Here is a 21,574-nt window from a genome sequence, read left to right as displayed (position 1 = left end):
ATGGTCGAAGTAGAGAGGATATAAAATGTAGACTGGCAATGGCAAGGAAATCGTTTCTGAAGAAGAGAAATTTGTTAACATCGAGTATAGATTTAAGTGTCAGGAAGTCGTTTCTGAAAGTATTTGTATGGAGTGTAGCCATGTATGGATGTGAAACATGGACGATAACCAGTTTGGACAAGAAGAGAATAGAAGCTTTCGAAATGTGGTGCTACAGAAGAATGCTGAAGATAAGGTGGGTAGATCACGTAAGTAATGAGGAGGTACTGAATAGGATTGGGGAGAAGAGAAGTTTGTGGCACAACTTGACTAGAAGAAGGGATCGGTTGGTAGGACATGTTTTGAGGCATCAAGGGATCACAAATTTAGCATTGGAGGGCAGCGTGGAGGGTAAAAATCGTAGAGGGAGACCAAGAGATCAATACACTAAGCAGATTCAGAAGGATGTAGGTAGCGGTGGGTACTGGGAGATGAAGAAGCCTGCACAGGATAGAGTAGCATGGAGAGTTGCATCAAATCAGTCTCAGGACTGAAGACCACACCAACAACAACACATACCGCCAGAAAGGTTAGTAGTTATTATTCCAATGATTATTAAGCATTAAAAATGATGGTACATTTTTCAAAGTGACATTAAATTTTTTTCTTATGATTAATGACAATCTTTTGAAAATTTCGGATTCCAATGTCTAAACTGTTCATTAAACAACTTTATGTCCTAGTTTTAAGATGATTTGATTATACTGGAAGATGATTTTTTTAATGTATCTTTACAGTGTGTTTTCTTGTGTACTCTTATTTTAGAAAAACTTAAACTTTTCGTATCCCGTTCCACCCTGAGTTCTTACTCTAACAGTTCTTATCAACTATTTCTACATATCACTCCCTTTCCATTACTCGCAAATGCAGGGGACAAATGTCATTAGGACTGTAACCAACCATCCTAGAAATGATGAGCAACAGTAATACTGTGTCAGTCATTTCAATTTTTTTACATGTTACCAGCTTCCTGACCTTACTGACACTCATAGTCATGCTACGTGCATCTCAGTCCCGATATATTTTTTGCTAGGTAATAAGATAGATGTGTAAAGTAGTAAGTTTGGTTGAAAATTCTCATGCATCCCAGAGTTATGCTTATATGTCAACTGCTTCTCTCCCATACCTCCTACCCCCGCTCATGTTGAAACAATAGCTAATAGTTTTCTAGCACCACTGTTTTCTCCCTAGATGGTAAATCATACATGTACCAAGTTTGGTTGAAATTGCTCCATATATTCCTGAGATAGGATTTTAGTTTGCTCATCCCTTGGGGGGGGGGGGGGGGGTCCGGTTCTTACTATACAGGCTTGTGCTTCTCAAATGTGAGGATTCATCACAAATAATAAATCTGTTAAAATAGATGTACAGTTGCTAGAAACTTTTGAAATAACACCACACTCCCAGTTGCTAGAAACTTTTGAAATGACTCCACACTCCATGCAACTGTTAACTTCCTGATTTATTTTTCAGGTCTTTAGCTCTTTTCAAGTACTTTTTTCAAATGTTATTTGTAAATACAATCATAGTTTTCGACATGATATTGCATTAATTAATTGAAGACAGTGACAAAACAGAACACAAATAATACTAGGTGAGATAACTTAATGCATACAATTATTGGATGTAAGATCATTAAAAAATCTGTGATGGAAAATATTGCCATACTGCCCTCCTGTATACTGATCTTGAGGGCAAATAGCATATATATGCTTAAAAATGCACAAGTAACACCAATAATATGACAGTATATCACAAGATTAAAATTACATTTATTATCAAATAACATGTTTGTGCTTGAGATATGGATTATGACAAACATCTCAACGATCACTCTGTTACGGTTTGTAGGAAGTATGGTACTCGGGATAGTAGTTATGTAGAATAACAACTGACAGGTCATATGATTCCATACAAATATATTTTATTGTTCTACAAGGTACAAACCATGTCGACCGAAACATCGATCAGAGTGAACTAATTGCAGGTCCAGAGAGTTTAGTTAAGCTTCCTTGGAGCAGCAACTGGCATTTAACATTATTAATTACAATGTCGTGTGCCTCTAACTTGTCTAGCACAGTGCGTAAATGAATCTTATGTTCATCAGGAGACTGTGAGAAAATTATCATGTCATCTAGGTAAGCACAGCAGAAGGACATGTTAGATAAGAGGTCATTAATAAACCTCTGACAGGTCTGGGCCACGTTTCTTAGCTGATACGGCACAAATAAAAACTCGAACAGACTGAATGGCATGATTATTGCTGTTTTTAGTATATCTTTGACAGCCATAGGTATCTGTAAATAGGCCCATTTACAGTCAACAGCACTGAACATTGTGGCACCAGCAAGTTTGTGGGTGAAGCCTTGTCAAGTTTGATACGTGGTAGCTGTCCAGTATAGTCCAGGCATTGAGGTACTGATAATCGCCAGGTATTGTTCTTTTTGAGGATGAACTTGATAGAAGATGTCCAGGCACTGTCAGATGGCTGTACAATACCAGCACGTAAGAGTTCACTCTTGGTGGCTTTTGCCACTTTGAGTTTGTGGGGAGGTAGGCGGCAAGGGCGAAGGTGGACCTGTGTACCGGGAATGGTGTTGATGCGATGAACTGTACCATTACAGATGGTACAAATAGTCTGCAGCTGGTTGGGCTGTCATGATGTGGGAGTCGAGGGCATAGCAATAGGTGTTACAGTAACACCACTGTCAATGGGCAACCAGTCGCAGTGGCACTGTCAATAACACTTGGTGTGGTTGGGTGAGCACAATTAGGCAGTTAAAGTCACTTGACTGGACTTTTTGAGGCTAACATAATGTCTTCATCAGCAGGCAGTGGGTGTAGAAGTAGCAGAATCGTGAGTTACTGTTTAGCCATATGAAGCTCGCTAGATGTCTCGGCCATACGTGAGAGGAGAAGGTCAATGATTGCTCACTTACCAGAGTTGGAACACTGGTGTTCCGAGTGCATGGCAGATGTCATGCAGAGTTCATCCAGAAGTACTTGACATTTCAAGATAAGATCGAGAGGTGTTTCTGACTGGGAAGTAGGAGACGGTGCCATATCATTGACAGGGAGTCACTGATCTTGCCACTGATTAGCCATTGGCCATCGTGCTGCAGGAGCAGAATGCTGTTTAGGTCTGACAATAAATAGTACTGCCTGAGGAAGTCAGCACCTAAGACAGGTTCCACAGTTTCAGCTACCAAGAACATCCAGGGCACAGGTGTGTGGTTGCCAAAATCAACAGTGATGGAGATGGTGCTAACCACCGGTATCACAAGTCATCAGCTGTGACAATTGCATGGACGAAGGTGAAAGTGTAGTTGCTAGTGAGAGACGGCAGAATCATACTTTCATCAGCTCTGGTGTTGACTAGAAGGTAAGAATTCAGTTGTGCGTAGTAAACAAAGAGGCAAGAGCCATCCGGTCGTAGATGAGACCTGCGGACACCAACATGATTTGGTGATTTGTGATGACTTGATGAGGATGAGTGACGTGGTCCTCCAGTATCAGGCTGCGAGATCAGTTAGGGTATGAGTAAGGCTGGCTGCAATGTAGTGCATCAGAGCTGAAGCGAATGTAGAACCAGCAGAGACAGTGCACTTGGGTGAGCATAGTGCCTGGCTGACTCACATTGTTTTAATTGGCAGTTACAGGTCGGTGACCAGGTGATAGTGCACCAGTGGTGGTCTGCACTGTAGGCAGTTGTTTATGTTCATCGCTCAGGAGACCGCATGGAGCAGTAGTAGGTGCTGGCTCAGCAAGGTTCAGTGAGTCCGAGTAGACGTTGGGTGGTAGGCATCTCCATGGTAGAAGACACGCAGCAGTAGTTGCCAGGAGCAGTGGCAGGGCATTGGCTGGGCTTGGCCAGGGTAAAGTGTTGTTGGCGATGAAGGTGAGGATGCTGTCAGTGGTAGTGAGGTCACAATGAGAATTATCCAACAAGCGATGCTGTGTAAGTGCTAGAATTCAATCAGCCAGGTGTAGTTTGCAATCTAGTGGAGTATACTCATACGTGATCATCCCCATTTGAATGCTCTCTGGCAGATTTAATAGCCACAAAGTTCACAAGGTATGATCTGGGAGTAGGCTCATATAATTTGCAGGCAAATCTGGCGCCACAACGTGAAAGGTGTACTGTGACCAAGTGAGGTTTCACTTATCACTAGATGGAGATTTTTGTCTGGTGAGCAGAAGTGCCTTGCCGTCTCATACTTATTTGTTTGTGTGTGTGCATCAAGCAGAAAGTCACTAATGAGACCGGCGTTATCACCGAGGTGGTTGAGAAGCACTGCAAATTTGTCACTGTCCTCAGTGACACCTGCAGACCACATTATGAATTCTCTAAGTGTGAACCACAGTATAGGTGACTCCACATTCAATGGAGGGAATTTCAGCCAAGGACACGCAGAATGGTTAGGGCTATGATTATGTGAGGCTGGCATCACCATGAGGTTAGCTTTGCCTGGTGCGGTAGATGCAGCAGGAGCAGAGGCACTGTGCAGTGGTGTTCGTAAAGCGGTGAAGAGATACATGGCATGGTGGGTGCAGAAGATGCGGAAACATCAGGACAGTGCACGTCATGATGAGATGAAGGTATGTGCAGCATTTTAGATGCGAGTAAGCATGAAGGTGGGCAAGACCAGCACTATGCGGTGTGGAGTGCTCGTCCACGGGAGCTGCTGGATACTGTCAGAACATGGTTTGCTCACAGGGTAATGAAACTTGCAAGACAGTTGTGCTAAATCCAGGCATTACACACACATTGAGGAGTTGCAGTGTGTGCATGTCACGTGAAATGATGGCGGCTGCAAGTGAACATGGGGAGGGTGGCGGAGATATGACATCACTCACGTGACATGTTGGTGGGTGTGACATTGGTGATGTGGGCAGATGCTGCATGATGACATAGTTGAATAGTTAGCTTTTAGATCCAGGAAGATCACTTGAACCCATGTCATTTTGTCCAGAAGGTGATAAACAGTTGGAAACAGTTTGAGGATTGTTTAGCGGGGACCAATGTTGACCAACTATTGCAGCACTCTGGTGGGTGTCTAAATAGTTTTGCAAAACTCTGGGTATGTTAATACACATAGATTCACTGGCACTAAAGGACTGTCCAAGAGCATAAGTCTCATTATTTCCTGCAAGGACGCTCAGAGCACTATGTGTACTGACAAATGGGGTGGCAGGAAGCCGTTGTTCACCTGGAATGACATTCGTTGTCATATCAGAATCGCTAGGCAAATAGTCACCTAGCATCATTACAGTGCTATCACTGATAAGGTCACATTGAGATTTTGACACATGTTTTTGGCTGGTTTGGTGTGAAGTGACGTGAGTCTGGCATGGTAGACATAGAAACTATGGAAGCATTGTCATCAGTTCACTACACACTGCTGAATCAGACACTTCGTCCAGGTTTTGGCAAAACTGTATCAAACTGTGGCACAGAAAGTTCATGGAACTCACAAGTATTGATGAAGAGGTTAGACTGACATCCTTCAGAGTAGGAAATATCTGAATGGAGCCAGCTGCAGAACAGTAGGACAATGGACCGGCGTGGGAGATTTTACATTTTAAATGTGGTGCGATTGAAATTTCAGTGTCATCACTGTAGAAGTATGGCAACTGAGATAGTAGTTACATATAATAACAACTAAGAGGTTGTATGATTCCAAACAAATATATTTTATTGTCCTGGAAGGTACAAAACATGTTGTCACAAACATCGATCAGAGCCAACTAACTGCGGGTGCAGGGTGGTTAGTTGAGCTACCTAAGGGCAGCAGGCAGTTCCACACAGTTACATCCCCACAAGTTTTTAACAAACAGACAGTGGTACAAAGTAACGCGTTTCTCAGTAACCCTTAACCTGTTTCATGATGAAGTTCTGTGATGCCTACGTGCTCAGGAGCAATGTCATAGTAACATGCAGGGGTTGAACCAATGATTCTGAAGACACCTCTCTCTTGCAATCATATGGTTTAAAAAGTCCATGTATTATGACATATTTTATTACAACTGTTAGATTTTAACATAGTGTTGTAGCTGCAACTGTCAAATTGTTACTCTACTCCTCCTGGCCCCTTATTCACACTACACTACCAGATAGATTTGGGTTACTAATAATCCATATTTAAGGGTGTATAACACACTGTCTTCATCATTGGTGCTGTGAAAAAAAAAAAAAAAAAAAAGTTCTCTCAGTTTGTGTCTCATCATTTATATATTTTGTTCTGCCATTATACAAACACTACACAGTTTATTGCATTGTGCTTTGTGTTTGTTTGTTTTTTTTTCTCTTCAAAAAAATATTTTTAGTTTTAAGATGAGTAACTAAATAGCATTATATAAAAATACCTTGCTTGTTGCCAAAGTGACATTTACCAGCACTTATGCAAAACTGCTGTACAAAAAATGACTCATCTTTGAGAGACCTTTAATGCGATGAATCAATCAAACCACATATTTTCATATAACAAAAGCATAAATATGGAAAATACCAAATACAGCACTTATCGTGCAAACAGCCTCTGAACACCTTACAACCTAATCTAGACTCCTGCTGCAGAATAAATGGTAAGGTCAGTACAAACTTCATTCAGAAAATAATTACAAAATATTAAATAAATATTTAAATAAGTATTTTCAGTGTTGCTTTTTTTACAGGTAGAAACAAGTCTGCGTGGCGTCATGTGATCTGTGCTCTGACTAGCTGACTGAGCAGATGCCACGTTGATTTACATGTTCGTGCAGCTAAAGTTTCATATTTGGTGATTTTAGTGTATATACTTAAGTACTACAAAAATATACAATTCAGTTGAGGCACTGCATTATAGATCTCACCAAAACATGTTGTTATTGAAGCAAGTCATTGTGCAATAATATCAAGGAATTTAACGTCACCAGTAAAAACTATTACCTGCATTCCAGGTTAACAGTGAAAATTGCTTTTTTACTGTGGAAAAATTAAGTTTTGATATTAAACCAGCAAAATTTTAAGAGAAAAATAAGAGAATGAATACCTCAGATCGAGGTGGAGGAAACACTGAAGCACACTGGGTTGTACTTTCAAACTAGGCTACAAACCCTTATGGCCATAAAACTATCTATACTATGTCCACAGCTCTAGGTTATAGTTTCAACAATGGGATGATAATGAATTCTATTAATGTTGACATGGCAAAGATTGTGCAAGGTGTTCCTGGAATGGAAAGTCTCAGCTCCGTAAGATATTCTGAAGGGATGCAAGACTCTGGATAGCAATTGTCATATTATAGTGAAGTGTTGACAGATTGGCAGCATAATGTCTCAGAAACGAATTTTGATGTTATAACATTGCTTTCTTTTAATAAACTTTTAACAGTATAAGGCTGCAAAGCTATTTTTAAATTGAATAAATTTAATGGGTTTAATATAAATAATTTCTTTCGTTTTTAGTAATGCAACAAATGGGACTGACAATGTTAATGTAATTAACAGTCTATTCTCATTTTCATCATAACACTGAAAAAAAAACAACAAAATAAGACAAAAATAAGGAATACAGTACTTCAAAAACAAGCCCTCAGAAACTGTTACCAAAATTGGGAAAAAATGACAAAAAATTGGCAGAAAATAACACAAAAATTGTCAGAAAATAACATCAAAATTCATTGTAAATAACAGTGAAATTCTTAGAAATTAACACCAACATTGGTGAATAATAACACCAAAACTGGCCATAAAATAAAACATTTTTCCTGTTTCTAGTGACTTAAGTTATGGTGACATGTGTAGAACCTTAAACCATCTACAAATAGCAATAGATTTTGTTAAAGTAAATTCTTTTTATTAATGTATTTAAAAAGAAGTTTTGTGTTGAATCATTAATCAACATCATATTGAGCATAATGTTTTGCTTATCTCTGTTTTTTATTTTGAGTCACAACACTCATACTTTTACACTTAGGTGTTTTTAGAAGCTCTTTGGTCGTATTTGAAAACCAAACTCACCGCTTTTTGTCAACACTTGATGTTTACTGAGAAGAAATAAGCTTTTTTCTCAACAAAATACAATAGATTTCAAGTTTTCAAGTTCTATCAGTGTGACAGTCTCCCCCAAAAATTTTATGTAACTGACTTCTGCTCAGGATGATGTCAGCTACCTGAATTAATCATTTAAGCTACATCAGACAAATACATGAAATCAAAAACAAATAACTGGAATGGAATATTTCCATCATTATTTCTTTCTTGTGACCTCTCTACTGCTCTTTCTTCATCTATTTCCAAAATATTTTATTTTCATAAAGTACTCATCTTGTACATTAACTTCTCAGTTCTTTTTAATGTATGCTCTTCTTTAAAGGTAATTTAAATATAATTCAATAACTGCATGTGACGCTTTTCTTGACTCACATAAAAACAATGACACATTATGCACTAAAATTTATAACAGCTATAAGGAATGGATAGATTGCTACTCACCACAAAGAGGAGGCACTGATTTGCACACAGGCGCATGCTTGGATTGCTCAGTTGATAGAGCAATTGTCTGCATAAGGCAAAGGTCCCAAATCATGTCCCAACCCAGTACCATCCACCCACTGACATGCATCCCACTATAATCATCTTTTGATTTATTTTTCTCTTTGACGTCATTGCATTTTCATTACAATTTTATTTCATTTTCATTGTTCCTGTCTATCCTCCTCTATGTGGTGAATAGCAATCTATCCTTTTCATGTTGTTGTTATTCCATCCAGTACTTCCAAATGTTCAATTTTGCTTAAAAATTTACACATTTTTTTATTCTGAAATTATTGTATGTCCATTCTTTGAGACTAACAGTGCTCCTAAGAATGTTATGGTATATTATCTTACACAAACCATAAACTATAACTTGAAATTCACTGGCAGATTAAATCCAGGTGTCACACTGGGACTTTGCCTCTCACAGGCAATACTTTTACTGACTAGTGAGTTCTCCAGGTTTTGTTCATAAATGATTGATCCCTTAAAGAAAGTAGGAGAGTGTCTGTGAAGTTTGGAAAGTGAAGTTGTGAGGGTCAGTCACAAGATCTGCCATTAAGACTCAGTGAGTAGGAGCACTTACCACAAAAGTCAAGGTTCTGGTGAGTTCAAGTCCAACTCCAGCACATAGTTCTAAAGTGACAAGATGTTCCAAAACCATACACACTTCACTGCATAGTGAAAGATTCATTGCAGAAAATATAATTTGATACCACACCACAGATTTTTGATAAACAAAGAAGAAAAAGGAGAGGCAGTTATTGTCGCTGTGGAAAAATATGTAAGTTAGTTGTGATTTGTATGCTAAAATGTAATGTTGGAAGGAAATATGTACCTCTTATCAGAGTCATCAATTGGCTCCCCATCACGGTAGACTAGAGAACCCTGGACACGCGCTGGTGGACCACACCCTCTTCGATAGCCTTCTGGGAAATCTACTACACTTATATCACCACCCTTAGTGATATCACTACCTCCTTTGAACTGCAAATCCACTTCTGAAAGTTTTCCTGTCATATCTGCAATGTGAGGATACACAGAACTTTAAAGGTACTCCACAGAGATAGTTAACAGCTTTAATATTAGCATCTGAAAATGCAGAATGCAATATATTTCAAAGCAGTATCATCTGGTGATAATAATTTTCTTCTAATTTTCTTATCACTTTAATTAGTGTACATTGTATAAAGCAAAACCATCCTGTAACACGACACGTCTTTTACAGGTACAACTTACAAACTTTAAATTGATATGCCAGGCATAATATGCACCAAACCAGTCTTCAGACTGAAGACAAGGACAACGATGATGACAACAACAATATTAGACATTAAGTTTGTATCAAATATGCCATAATTTCAATGTAGTTAATGCTAAAATATATTAATTTCCGTCACAGTACCTAACAAATATGTACATATAGATTGCACAGCAAATTACATTGATGAACAAATTAATTTCCAAATTCAAAAAGCAATAAAAATCAGTAAAATCATTCTGATTCAGATGACAGTTGTATAACAATATTGATGATGGTGGCCCTGCAACATTACTCATAACACTACATATGTAATGTGCCACAGCACTGTAACATTACTAGCTACAGATGTTCTCTGTATGGCGAAAAATTAGTGTTCAGAATCTTGTCAAACAATAATATAAGGACTCAGATGTTGATAATGGTAATAGCTGAACCAGGAGGTAGCTGAACCACAAATTAATTGTTAAAATAATTGAAAGTTAGTGTATGTGGTGACTGACTAGTTAATAATGTCTGTTAGTGCTGCACTACCTCTCATGCTAATTTCAGTAACTTCACTCATAATGTGTCTTTCTGCTGCAAACATTGCAAACAAAATATCATTCCCAAAAAATCAAATTTATTTCCATAGAAATGAGATCAGTTTCAAGTAATAATAGAATAAATGTAAACTAACATCCACAGATTCTCCTCATTTAAGAAAACAAATTACCTTCACAAAATGTAGAAAAGTACCATATTAATGATTCACAACTGAAATCAGTTAAATCATCCAAATACAGTACCTGGGTGTAACAATTAGTAGGGATATGATATGCAATGATCAGATAGGCTCAATCATATGTAGGGCAAACTTCAGTTCATTACCAGGATACTGGGAAAATATGTTTGTTTACAAATGGGACTGCTTAAATATCATTTGTAACACCCCATATTAGAATACTGCTCAAGTGTGTTGGACACATATCACATAGGGCTTACGGGGGCACTGAATGTATGCAAAGAACAACAGCAAGAAAGGCCAATGGTTAAGACTTCTGAAAGTGTCAACTGGAATTGTTTGATGCTTGAAGACAAGACACCTATTATCCCACAAAAGCCTACTCGGCTTTGAGAACTAGTCTTAAGTGATGAAACTAGAGGCATTCTTCTTTTCCTTATGTGTTGCTGCCACAGGGAGTGTGAAGACAAGGTTAGACTAACTACAGCACACAGAGGCATTTAAGCAGTTACTCTCCCTGTGATCCATACACAATTGGAATAGGAGGAAACCCTAACATGTGGTACCAAAAGTACCCTATGTCATGCATTGCAAAGTGGTTTACAGGCTGTGTTTGTATATAAATGATGATGAAACTGTCTAATCTACAGAAGGCTAAGAAGTGCCGACATTAGGGACAGCAATAGGAGTGTAAAAACAACGAAATGATGTATCATTTTTATGCTCGTTAACCGTGATGAAGCATTAATTCAATTGCCTGAGAATACACAGTTTAATCTAAAAAAATAGGTTCTCAGTATAAAATCATGTAAATTTGACATTAGAACTGTAATTCCTATGAAAATAATGCATACTTTTTGCAGTATTAATTGCACTGAAGTTTCAAAGGTATATATCAAACCTCTAATCACAATGATTCTATCAAATTCAAAATTCTCCTGTAACCATGCATAATTTACCAATATGGTGATGATTAAAAACACATTTCAGGTTAAGTGTGAAACCAGCTATTTTGTAATAATTAAAGCATCAAATAATGCTGTCTGAAAGAAACTACATAAATATTCAGTATGATCTTTATAAGATTTCAAAGTGGTGGAAAGATGGGAAAGTTACTGTAAATGTTCATAAATGTAAAATTGGTCAACTCTTACAAATATTTGTGTGTAACAATTTGTAGGGACTTGAAATGGAAAAATCAGTTATAATTAAAGCATGTGGCAGACTGCAGTTCAGTGGCAGAATATTAGGCAAATATGATCAGTCTACAAAGGAGAATGTATACAAATCATTCATGTGACCCATCCTAGAATATTTCTCAAGTGTGTGGGACCCGTACAAAATCAGGCTGACAGATGATATTGAATGGATACAAAGCAGGGCAGCAAGAATGGCACAGTTATGTTTGATCCATGGGCGCATGTCACAAAGATACTGAAAGACTTGAACTGGCAGGCATTTGAAGTGTCCTGTGTATCCTGTGAAAACCTACTTAGAAAGTTTCTAGAACCAATTTTAAGTGATGAATCTAGGAATGCATTACAAGCCCCTGCATATCGCTCCCATAGTGATAGTGAAGACATGATTAGACTGCTTACAGCATGTGCAGAACATTTAAGCAATCATTCTTCCCTTGATCCACAAGTAAATGGAATGGAATAAAGCCCCAACTGCTGGTACAATGGGATGTATGCTCGACCATGCGGTGGTTTGCAGATTATATATGTAGATGTAGATGTAAATGATTGTGGGAATATGTTCAAAAGTCACTTGACAGCAAAAAATTAAAGTTATAAATGTAGCAATAACTTATAAACAGCTTGAGAAGTATGCAAGAAAAACTTGAAGTTGACAGTCAAAATTCTCATTGGCACCATAATGAAAAGTGGACGTTAATGCATAGGATTTTACTACACCATATTTCTACTACTCAGTATTACATATTCTTTTAATACTGAATGTGTTAACATGTATATTTATCAAGTTGATTAAAACTTCTTTATTTGGTTTCCAGCATTTTGGATTTCAAATGAATTTATATGTATCCTCATAACTCATTTTGATGGATCAGTTATCAAACATTCATTATAAAATTATAATTTCACTGTTTGTCTCTTAGTGTGTCAGTCAACTATGTTAAAGATCTTGTAACTATTGTCTTATAACTGTAACTTAACGCAAAGCTACAAATTTACTTGTCAACAGTTTAATATATTTGTGAGACTTACTACCATATCTGTAGTTTGGTGCTAAGTGCCGGCATGCTGGAGTTCTTGGCTTCAACATTCCAAGCGAACATTCAACAGGCTGTGCAGTTGATTTGCTGTAGTCACTGTCACATTGGAAGTTTACTGAAGCTCCATGAGCTATTGTCAGACCAGCACGATATCCAGAAAGGTACTGACCATTTGTAATCATTGGTAGTTCACATGGTGCTAATAAGTGGAAAATACAAATCAGTGTATTATAATGAAGAAAGCTAACACTGAAATTATGTATTCCAATTTTTAATGAGACAACAAAATAATATAATATGTAAATCAATTCAATGTAATCAGTTCATTATAATAAAACAAAATAAACAATGTCAAATATCAGTTATCAATGAATGATACTGTATACTTCAGAACTACCACTCTGGCTGAATGATATTTATAGCAAATGAAGATACAGCAGTATTACTTCCATAGAAATAAAAGTTTGTGTCTTATGAATAGATCCTTCGATATCTGCAAATATGATATATCTGAATACACTTTCAATGTATAGAGATATTTTATCACGATAGAGTACCTTTCAACTAAAAAGTTATGCTGGGAAGAATGTAGACTGTGGCATATTCAATAATGCACTCTGTCAGTCATCCTCATGCTCAAAACAAAAAACAAGTCTCAAGCAAAACAGATATTTCAAAATACAGGGAAAAGAATAAATGCCACAGTTGGAGGTTGGCATGTCATTTCTCATCTAGATTCAAGACAAAAGTTTATCTAGCAAAATCTGATCGTGGGCATTTTGAAAACATGTTTGAAAATGAGAAGCTGGCAACACTTCCATATCATGCAGGACATTTGAATGTACAGAGGAACTCATATTACCCTGTACTACCGTACCAGCCATCGTAGCTCACTGAGTAGACTGCAGGGAGATTAAAGCCACATCCACTGTTGAGATATGGTTTGAATCTTCACAAGGCTTATTTTTTAATTTTTAGACATCCATTCCCTAGTTCTCATCATTTATAAGCAGGACATCATTTTGTCACATGACAATAGCCTATCACATGACAGTGGGATCCATTAAAATGCATGCATGTGTCTACTAACCACACAGTACCCAACCATAACTGGTCCTGCCTGTTCATGTTGTGTGGTTTCCTGATCTTCCTGACAGAGTACACAAAAAATGAAAATGTCAATCCCCTTTTGGTGCTGCGTGCATCTAATAACAAAGGTGCTTCTGCTGCTCATGTGTATGCTGCATGGTAACCTCAAAGGCGCCATACCCATAAGAATGTTTTTCGTTGCCTGGAGCAATGCCTTCCATCCACAAGCGAATAGATTTCTTTATCTATTCAATTATATTGTCAAATATTGTTATTTTCATTGTTATATATTTCTTTGCAAATATTTTGCCTTACACATTTGAAATTATTCCACTTGGTGTTCGGCAACAGCTATGGTTTCAGCATCATGGTGCACCACCACACTTTGAAATGAATGTGCATAACAATTTAAATAAAGCATTTCCAGGAAAATAGATTGGTCATGGAGGTTGAATATTCTTGCCTTCAAGTTCCCTGAACTTTAATTCACTAGATTTTTATTTGCAAGACCACCTACAGATGTACATGACCTAATAGCTCCTGTACATACTGCTTGGACAATGGTGGATGCAGGTGTGTTGTGTAAGGTTTACAAAAGTATGATCAAGCAAGTGGTGAGTGTTTGCAAGTGCAAGGCGGTTACATTGAACAACTTCTCTAAAATGAACGTTGCTTGTATGTGTACAAAGCAGCTCTGTGAAGACAATCCTGGTCATCAAATGTATAGAATAGAATTATTGTGCATGACCTAAGGTCCAATGTAGTGTAGTCTACCTATTGTGTTTTCTGTAACTCATTGAATACAGGTGATGTTGCTGTATCCACTACTATTTCCTATTTGACTTTATTTGTGTCGTGGATGAAACAAAGTGGTTGTGTATATCTGCAGGAAGTTCATGTTATGTCTTAACATTTAAATAAACATAACAGTAACAGAAAGAAATACATACGATATCACATTGTGGAGGTGTAATTTGGATAAAATTTGATGCGCTAACTGGTTGGGGGGGGCGGGGGGGGATGTTTGGTGCACATGCGACTTGAACATTGGTGAGTCTGCATATTCATTCCCCATGGCATTGCCTCATCTCATTGAGCTAATGGGTTAGCTCTGGCACAGGGCAGAGTTCATGTTACGTGTTACTGGCCATGCAGCATGCAGTTACTGTGTTGTCATAGCCCAATTTTTTAATAACATTTCTATTAAACCTATTGATGGGGCTAGGTTTTACTAGATTCAATTTTGGTCTTGAATTGGGATGAGGATTTGATGCCGACAGTCAAGTGTGGCATTTTTTTCTTCACCCTCTATAATGGTATCAATACACAACAGAAAAATAAACTACAGTTCATCAATGAGAAGTTTTTAGTTAACAACAAAATGTAATAAACATATAACAATAAATGTTAATACTTAATGATATGGTTTGGAAGTATACACAGAGAGAGAAACTTTAAAAAAAGAAATATAGTGGAAAATTTCTGCATTTAACAATTCAAAATAACATAAATAAGGTATTTTTAGGTGATTCCTTGTCAAGAAAACTATGACAGAGATCAATTTCAATAAACGTGTTAATAAAATTTTGGAAAGATACTATTACAGTAAGGACTGTGCCAGACTTAATGCAGAAACATAAATTACAGAATGAAAATATAGAGCGCAATAACCCAAGGTAACAAGTGAATTAAATTTATTGAAATGAAGCGTATGGAGTAAATGGGAAAAAAAAATCAATGAAAATGCAATTGCGCAAAATTACATCGGTGAAAACTATTCAGAAAATCTGAACCTGCAACGTATCAAATATGTCATGACAAATGAAAACTTGTTCCATGTCAGGACTTAAAGCTGGATATTCTTCTATTCGCATGTTGTCATCTTCATCATTAGGCTATTTTAGTGTACCTTCAGGTGTTACTCAAATTTTCAATGTCACACATGTTCTTACTATTATTTCTGAACATCACTGTAAAACTAGGTGCATCTGAAAAGTCTGGTGAATGGTTGCAGAAAATAAAGGAAACAAATGTTATGAATAAAATACCTAAACCACAGTGGTCATGCATTGTTGTACATCCACATGCTTACAGGAGACAAGACCTGCTCCTATCAACACAATCCAGAGACCAAGTGACAGTGAATAGCATGATGTTCATCGTCTTCCCCACCTCCTTAAGATAGAAAGTCATGACAGATTTGCTGTCAAAAAAAGGCAATCAATATCATCTTAATCTTGGATTTTATCACCAAACTTTTTTTTGGGAAGTGGGGAAGACAGTGAACATGATGCCCATTGACTGTCACTTGTTATTTGGATCATTTTGGTAGTACCAGGTCTCATCTCCTGTAATGGTTTTAGGTATCCAGCAACACATGACCAGTATGCTTTGTGAAATTACACAAGAAGCATTTACTGACCGTTTCCAACAGGTTTACAACCGATGCCATAAGTGTGTTCTAGCTGGTGGTAATTAATTTGAAGATTTTGTTTGTAACTCTTATTTTCTGTTGCCATTCACCAAGCTTTTCACATGTACCTTGTTTGTTCCCCCATGAGCTATATGGGAAATGCACAAATTGGAAGAATGAATTTTGTTGAGGGACATGCCTTACCCTCTCACAGGAATAGACCAAATTATGAGGGGTGTTCAATAAGTAACGCAACATATTTTTTTTTCCTGAAAGCAGTTTGGCTTTTTTCAGGCTTCCAGTACACCTTATTGTTCCCCACTCTTTTGGCTACAAAATCCTACTTTTCAACATAATCTCCATTCAGTGAGATGGCCTTACATCACCTTACAGTTAGGAGCTGCACGCCCATATGGTAGCACTCTACTGATCAATGCTGGAGCCAATGTCTTGCTGCACCAGTAACCTCCCTGTCATCCATGTACTGCTTCCTGTGGAGTGCATCCTTCACTGACAAGGTGAGGCAGCCAATTGTGAAATTCAGATTCGATTCGTACTGCGCATAATAAAAGCTCATGGCCAGAGGTGTAATGTGGCAAAGCACCAAGATGAACTTCTCATCAGCCGTTGTCGAGAAAATCGACAGTTGAAAGAAACCGTTGCGGTGAAATACTCTCTATGATTAATAATTTTCTACAGCGTCGTGGCACAGCGGTAAGCGCTCAGGTTCAGAATCCGAAAAAAAAAAACAAAGATGGTGTGACTTACCACACGAAAGCGCTGTCAGCTCGATAGACACACAAACAAACACAAACATACACACAAAATTCTAGCTTTCGCAACCAACGGTTGCTTCATCAGGAAAGAGGGAAGGAGAGGGAAAGACGAAAGGATGTGGGTTTTAAGGGAGAGGGTAAGGAGTCATTCCAATCCCGGAAGCGGAAAGACTTACCTTAGGGGGAAAAAAAGGACAGGTATACACTCGCACACACACCCATATCCAACCACACATACACAGACACAAGCAGACATTTGTAAAGGCAAAGAGATTCGGCAGAGATGTCAGTCGAGGCAGAAGTACAGAGGCAAAGATGTTCATTACAGGTGAGGTATGAGCGGCGGCAACATGAAATTAGCGGAGGTTGAGGCCTGGCGGATAACGAGAAGAGAGGATATACTGAAGGGCAAGTTCCCATCTCCGGAGTTCTGACAGGTTGGTGTTAGTGGCGTACTCTCTGCTGGAAATATCACTTTGCCATGAAGAAAAATGATCCTAATCCTACTCCTGATGATCCAACTCCCCAAGACACTATCCAAATTGAACCCTGCCTGGAACAGTTCCATCCTCCGTCACAGCGGGAGCCACCTCCTCTTCCTCAAAATCACCCTCTCCAAACCTTCCAGGAATTTCTGACTTCCAGCCTTGCTTCTCAATCCTTCTTAAGAAAACCTTAATCCTACTCCCAACATCACCACTGCTGAAGCCCAAGCTATCCGTGATCTGAAGGCTGACCGATCCATCGTCATTCTTCCGGCAGACAAGGGTTCCACGACCGTGGTACTTGATCGTCGGGAGTATATGGCTGAGGGACTGCGTCAGCTTTCAGACAACACCACATACAAAGTTTGCCAAGGTAATCCCATTCCTGATGTCCAGGTGGAGCTTCAAGGAATCCTCAGAACCTTAGGCCCCCTACAAAACCTTTCACCTGACTCCATCAACCTCCTGACCCCACCGACACCCCGCACCCCTACCTTCTTCCTAAAATTCACAAACCCAATCATCCCGGCCGCCCCATTGTAGCTGATTACCAAGCTCCCACAGAACGTATCTCTGCAAATGTAGATCAACACCTTCAACCCATTATATGCACTCTCTCATCCTTCATCAAAGACACCAACCACTTTCTCGAACGCCTGGAATCCTTACCCAATCTGTTACCCCCAGAAACCATCCTTGTAACCATTGATGCCACTTCCTTATACACAAATATTCCGCACGTCCAGGGCCTCGCTGCGATGGAGCACTTCCTTTCATGCCGATCACCTGCCACCCTACCTAAAACCTCTTTCCTCATTACCTTAGCCAGCTTCATCCTGACCCACAACTTCTTCACTTTTGAAGGCCAGACATACCACAAATTAAAGGGAACAAGGGAACAGCCATGGGTACCAGGATGGCCCCTTCGTACGCCAACCTATTCATGGGTCGCTTAGAGGAAGCCTTCTTGGTTACCCAGGCCTGCCAACCCAAAGTTTGGTACATATTTATTGATGACATCTTCATGATTTGGACTCACAGTCAAGAAGAACTCCAGAATTTTCTCTCCAACCTCAACTCCTTTGGTTCCATCAGATTCACCTGGTCCTACTCCAAATCCCATGCCACTTTCCTTGACGTTGACCTCCATCTGTCCAATGGCCAGCTTCACACGTCCGTCCACATCAAACCCACCAACAAGCAACAGTACCTCCATTATCACAGCTGCCACCCATTCCACATCAAACGGTCCCTTCCCTACAGCCTAGGTTTTCGTGGCAAACGAATCTGCTCCAGTCCGGAATCCCTGAACCGTTACACCAACAACGTGAAAACAGCTTTCGCATCCCGCAAGCAAGAAATTGTCATGATCAACCTTGTAATGCACAAGAAATTCTGTACAGATGATTCTTCATTACTTTTTACGGTCTTCTGCTAGGTGGCAAGGAACCAAGTGGGCATACAAGCAGCAAGGTGTTTGATGGTGATCCATCAACCACCTTGAATGAGAATGTCTGCACATTTCAACACTGCAGGAGGCACAGCTTTGTGTGCCCAACCAACATGCAGGACAAAATATATTAAGAATAACTTTCTTGGTCAGAACACTACAGCTGCACAAAAAATCTAATCTGCTCCAATGTAATGCATCAGAGTTGTTCTAACTCCTGCACTGAATGTAAGACACTATCTTGGGTAACTACATTTTTAACACTTGATGAATATAAAAATTTGAAGAATAACAAAAATGCATGTCAATGAAATATTCTATGGAAAACTTTTTTTAACTAGTTAAGTTTGTATTCCACGGATCACTTGTACAATCAATCATAAGGATGTGGAGAAAGTCAGTTTACAATCAAATGATACATCCATTATAAATATCGCAACATGCTGAGTACTTATAAGTTTTAAAAATATACAGATGTGAATTAGTAATTCCTGCACATCACCTTATCACCTTTTCATGTTACATAAATAGCAATTCTACGTAACACAAGAATCGTCAAGGAGAAATTTTCCAGTTTTCTTTTTGGGTGAATCCTTTAATGAGCTAGAGCATGTGCACACACACACACACACACACACACACACACACACACACACACACACACATACAAACAAGCAAACACACATTTGTGCAGTTATACAGTGAATGCTAAACACACATTGCTGAGATTGCAGTTCAGCAGACGGACTGGGGCTGGAGCGGGGGAGGGGGGGGGGGCATTTGTGTCGAATGGGGTAGTTAGGGGATAAAAGAGGTGAGAAAGTGGGAGGAGGGGTTGAGGAGAGGGAACTGGTGGTTTGGAGGGAAACAACAGGTGAATGGAATAGGAATGTGGAAGGGAGGAGCAGCAGTTGCACGGGCTAGGAATGAGATACATATGCACTGGAGCCGAGCTGGTGAGTATGTGTGGTGCATGATGACAACTACATGGAGGTGTGGCCTGGGAGTGGGTGACAGGGCAGATGTAAGGGGGACTGTAGGTAGAGAATGTGGGTGCTGTGGGTTACCTGAGACTGAGGCCAGAGGGCTTACAGAAGTGAAGGATGTGTTGCATGGGTAAATCCCCATTTGCACAGTTCAGAAAATCTGATGCTGGAAGGAAAGACCCAGATGACAAGAGTTGTGAAGCAAACAGTGAATTGGCCACTTTGTGCACAGCAGCGTGTTCTCCTGCTGGGTGTCAACTCTGTTCTTGGTCACAGTTTGGTGGTGGCTATTCATTCTGGCAGACAGCTGATTGGTAGTCTTGCTAACATAAAATGTCCCGAAATTGCAACAGACCTGGTACATGACAGCTCTGTCTTCACCAGTGGTCCTGTCTCTGATAGGGGAGATAAACCTATGATAGGAGTAGTGTGCTGGGTGGGACTGGGCAGGTCTTGCACCTGAGTATTCCAGTGGAATATAGGCTTTGTGGTAAGAGGTGGGAAGCGAGAGATGGACCAGCATTTTTTGTCAGTTCTGTGAGTCGCAGAATACCACTTTGCAAGGGGTGTGAATGATTGTGGGAAGCATATCTGTCATTTCCAGGCAAGATGATAAGATGTTCGAAGCTCTTGTGATGAACATGGTTTAGTTTCTTCAGTCTGGGTTGTTACTGATGAGGGGTGTGCTCACTTGAAAATGATTCTTGGGGGTGGTGGGAGCATTGCATTGTTAGAACATCCAAGTGGAAGACAGGCATTCTTGTTTGAGGAAATTAGTAACTTTGACCTCATGTTGTTCTGTTACCTCTATATAAATCTCATTTTGGGCATGAGTAGGGAATTAGTATACTTTAAGCTTAACAGATCCTGAAATTAAAAGAAAATCAGCAGTTTCTTTTAATGTTATTCATTTTTTGTTCTGTCACACATTGCACCAGCCACAACGAAGCCCCACAGTGAATGCTGCTTTCAAACATGGTATGAGTTAGCTGATTTTTTGTAAGTAGCTGGAAATATCCTGACTACAGTCAAATGATGGGGTGCAGCTGTGAATAGGCAAGTGGGAGGGTTCCCAAGAGCCGTGTACCACACATACCAAAGGTACCTCAAAATAAATCCTCTCCTGTGGATCTTGTCTGCTGTACAGGACATATTTAATCCATGAGTAGTCACCCACTTGACTGTGAGTGGTGAGTCAGTGGTAGGGCTAGGTTACCTGTACAGAGGAGACAGGGACCAGGAACAACTCAGGGTGTTACACACTTCCCCTAACCAACAAATTCAAGGTACTGACTTCCACTCAACCCAAAACTAAGCAATGAAACTCACTTGTTGCCAAACCTAATGTGACCTACGTCAAGAGGAGGCAAACAAAAAAGAGTAGCGATTCCTTAATTGTATGTAACATATGCCAAATAATGGCACCCCTTTGGTAATGGCAGCAAGGAATAGGAAGAAACACCAGGTGCACTTAGTGTTTATGCCTGGGTGCAATATTTGACATGTTGAAGAGGCAATTCCACCAGGCATTGAGGGAACCAGATGCAACCAACTGCAGACTGTATCACATTTTGGAACAAATTATGCCTGCTGCAAGG

The 21,574-nt window shown here is 39.3% G+C and overlaps 1 protein-coding gene across 1 annotated transcript in view; it reads right to left on the bottom strand.

Moving 5' to 3' along the window:
• Positions 1-21,574, bottom strand: part of LOC126195511 (sushi, von Willebrand factor type A, EGF and pentraxin domain-containing protein 1-like) — a 436,314-nt gene that overhangs the window by 97,579 nt on the left and 317,161 nt on the right. The window contains exons 14-15 of the mRNA XM_049934138.1: positions 12,770-12,976; positions 9,395-9,578 (exon numbers count right to left, since the gene is read on the bottom strand). Coding sequence (XP_049790095.1) covers positions 9,395-9,578; positions 12,770-12,976 — 391 coding nt within the window. The remainder of the gene's footprint in view (positions 1-9,394; positions 9,579-12,769; positions 12,977-21,574) is intronic.

The sequence above is a fragment of the Schistocerca nitens genome, chromosome 7 (genome assembly GCF_023898315.1).
Source record: "Schistocerca nitens isolate TAMUIC-IGC-003100 chromosome 7, iqSchNite1.1, whole genome shotgun sequence".
In the NCBI taxonomy this organism is placed as follows: Eukaryota; Metazoa; Arthropoda; class Insecta; order Orthoptera; family Acrididae; genus Schistocerca; species Schistocerca nitens.
This window is presented reverse-complemented; position numbering and strand designations above follow the sequence as displayed.